Source organism: Suhomyces tanzawaensis, assembly GCF_001661415.1.
Source record: "Suhomyces tanzawaensis NRRL Y-17324 unplaced genomic scaffold CANTAscaffold_1, whole genome shotgun sequence".
NCBI classification, from domain to species: domain Eukaryota; kingdom Fungi; phylum Ascomycota; class Pichiomycetes; order Serinales; family Debaryomycetaceae; genus Suhomyces; species Suhomyces tanzawaensis.
The window spans coordinates 433,838-437,468 of NW_017963636.1; the positions used below are offsets into that span (position 1 = coordinate 433,838).

General features: G+C 46.7%; 1 protein-coding gene across 1 annotated transcript; it reads right to left on the reverse strand.

Moving 5' to 3' along the window:
* Positions 1-1,033: 1,033 nt before the first annotated feature.
* CANTADRAFT_24424 (PTR2-domain-containing protein) lies at positions 1,034-3,073 on the reverse strand. Its single transcript, XM_020207108.1, has one exon. The coding sequence runs from the start codon at positions 2,905-2,907 to the stop codon at positions 1,180-1,182; it is 1,728 nt and encodes a 575-aa protein (XP_020066630.1). The 5' UTR covers positions 2,908-3,073; the 3' UTR covers positions 1,034-1,179.
* Positions 3,074-3,631: the final 558 nt, after the last annotated feature.

Here is a 3,631-nt window from a genome sequence, read left to right on the forward strand (position 1 = left end):
ATTTTTTTTGGAGGTATGAATAATCTGCCCTAAGTATGAAAAGTTCCGGCCCCTATTACGAAAATCGAGTTGCCCGTATTACGAAAAATTCCGAGCCGAGGGTTCGAATGTTCTCTAAAAACACTGTACCAGCCAACATGCACTTCAAACGTCAGCTGTGGGGTTGCGCAATTCTGACTTCATGGTGTGGTTCCTGCTGGGAAAAGCTCGTGCAAAGCGATGATTGGTGCCAAGGTTTGGCTACAGTCTACACCTGGCATACCTTTGGGTTCAATAAGGTGAAACGGCATTTACGCTTTGGTGACTCTGATTGACAAGTGTCAAAACCGGGGTAAGATAGCCGGATCTAAACTGCACCTAAAATTCGTTTTGGGCAATGTATTCCGGTTTGGGTCCACAATACGTCACAGTAAGAACTTTCCGTATCGAGAGACGTGGCATGAAGGGATATTCCCCGCAAGATTCCTTCCTTCCCTGGTGACGGGGCCGATAGTGTGGTTGCGCTGTCAAGAACCAGGCGTTCGAGCGGACGCTCTGTTTCGAGTACTGTTGGCTAAGCCTGGTTAGGACTAATTTTGGCCGCAGGGACCCGACAATCCTGGCTTTTTGCCGTTGGAGGACCCCGCCATGCTCGGATGGATTTAAGGCACTGAACAGAAAATATTTTCAGCACCATGTGGAATATGGCACGGAGTGGGGTGATTATCGAGACATATGAAATTCGGGGAACGCATAGAACAGTCTCAATAGTGAAGCATGTGGTAGTAAGGATTGTTGATTTTCGGCAACCGAAATGTAGTACAAAGCCTTGATTGAACACAGTACTCAGTTACGAAATTTCATACTAGTCTGATGTCTCGCTATATGTCAGTTGCAAAGCAAACTGACTCCTCGGGCACCCGTAAAGTATTCCACCAGACTCTGCAATTACGCATCTCGACACTCACCAGTATTGGTGAATGGGTGCAAAATGCCAAGTCAAATCATCTAAAACAATATGCAGCCTGTAAGACAATTCCATTATCGACCCCAAGCTACTCTACATGTTAATTTTATCATTATTAAGAATTAGGAAGCACAATATAAATGTCTATGTATAACAGGCCTCTTAGGAAACGAACTGAAGGGTAAATACAGATATGCAATCAAAAGGATATGATCCGTCTGTTTTTAATAGTCTTAAGCCATACTCTTGTGAGAGTGGGCAGACATGACTGGGTACATGGTGTTTGGTTGGGCAACTTCATCTTCATCAGCGTATTCCAACTTGTTCAATTCTTCTTCAACGTCGTTGTACTTACGGAAGATGACCCAGAACAAACAACCACCGAGGAAACAAGAAACAGCCAAACCAGTGTAGGTCCAGACTAACTTTGGATCGACAGAGGTAGAGGACAAAGCAATACCAATGGCAGAACCGAAAGCGTTGGTGACCAAGAACAAAGACATGACGAAGGACTTCATGCTGACTGGAGCCTTGGTGTAAGCGTATTCCAAACCGGTAATGGAAGCCAAAATTTCAGAAATGGCAATCAAGAAGTAAGCAGGAGCTTGAATAGCAACGTGAACACGGTTTGGAACGGTAGCGAATTCTGGAGCACAAGCCTTTGGAGCATCGTAACATGGACCAGCAGCGTAAATGTAGTGTTGAAGAACAGCAGCGTAAACCATGGCAGCAGCACCGAACATGAAACCGAAGAAGATCTTGGTGATAGCCTTGAATGGAGTGAACTTTCTGATGAATGGGTAGACGAGTCTTTCACAGATAGGAATGAAGATGATAATAGCAATGGAGTCAATAGCTTGCAAAAGATCGTTTGGCAATCCGTGCAATTCCATTTGACCAGCTTGGGAAACGAAGTTGTTCAACATTTGACCGTAGACAACCCAGTAGACTGGGTAGAAAATGAAGACGTTACAAGCGTAAAGGGCTCTTCTGATTTCTTCAACAAACTTGTCAGTCCATGGGAAGTTCATTTCTGGGTGGAGAGATGGCTTGGCGGATTCAAGGTCGAACTTGTTCTTCATGGCGACCCAGACACATTGGAAGGTTCTGTTGATGACCTTGTCACCGACTGGGACCTTGACGTATTGGTTTCTACCCAAAACTAAGGCAAGAAGGGCAATGAAGAAGAAACAGAATGGCAAAAGGTAAGCAGCCCAGAAACCGATGTTCTTTTCCATTTCAGTGGTGGCAATGACGGACAAGGAACCGATGTTGATCATAAGGTAGAAGAACATGAAAACGTTTTGAATGGTGATGTTTGGATCTTGGACAACTCTTTCACCAGACTTCAACACCTTGATGACAGGTCTGGTCTTTGGAATTTGATCAGCAATCAATGGGGAGACATTGGACTTGACGCCACCAGTGGCAATACCGATGATAATGATGGAGACAACATAACCACCCAAAGCAGTGCTGTGAGAAGTGATGGATGGGAGAGAGGTGATGAACAAGATAAAGATACCAATGATGTAGATGACACAGAAAACGAAAATAGTCTTGTACTTACCCCAGTAAGTATCAGCAACCCAACCACCAAAGATAGGAGTGACGTAACACCAGAACTGGAAGAAGTAGGACAAAGCGGTAGCACCCTGGTTCTTCAAGTTCAAAACACCGGCAGGAACATCATCTGGGGCGTTTTGCATGTAGTTTTGGAAAGGAGCACTCAAACCGTAGTAAGAGAATCTTTCTGCCAACTCGACGATGGCGACCAACCAACAGGAAAGAGGAATCTTTTCCGAGACGTGTCTCAAGGTCTTCAATTCGAGGTCGGTGGGGGCTCTACCCTCATCTTCGACCCAGCCTTCATCGGAAGAAGATTGTTCCGCTTGGGATGCCGAGAGTTGTTTTTCGACAGCAGGTTCTTGCACCTTTTCGTTAATAGAGCTAGTAGACATAATGCTAAGAAATTTGAAAAGTCTTGGAAGGAGATTCGGCCAAGATTATATACAGCAAAAAAAGAAAGCCACAAAGAGTCATCCACGATAACGAGAAGCCTACTGGGGGGAGGTCGGCATTGTACCAGGCGTAACCTCCAATGCAGGTAGTGTGCCTTTGTTAATCATTGGCTCTGATAAGGTTACTAACTCCACAAATGGACATACATGGCGGAGATTTCAAATCTCACTTTCGCGGCAATGTGCAAATGCGCGTTGCTTTTTTTCTGACAGGTGGGGCAAGAGATGAGCCGCTCGATGAGACGGCTCGGTTGCATTAGAGTTGGGGAGGAACTAGAGAGCGGCTGGACCGTCGAGGCGCCAGATGGTGGCTGTTGGAACAGATCCTTCTCCGTTACGGCCTCCAGGCTGTTCAAGTCCCACCACCCTTGGCCAGGTAGTATTCACCAACCACTGGGTCACGGTTCAGAAAAAGAAAATCAATTTTTCCGGTGTGACACCATCTGTAAGTCGCCTCATGAGGCACCTGCGCATGCAACCTGCAAAAGTGGGCCGGCCGACTGTCATTGCTTAAAACTCCACGGCGTTGGGGCCGATACGGCGGGAGCTTTTACCTCCTACCGCCATCACGGCACCACCACCACAGACCCTGGTGGGGGCACCGTTACAGGGGGGGAGGGGGAGTACGTTGCGGGCTGGGGTAGCTGTGGGGAATAGCGAGCCC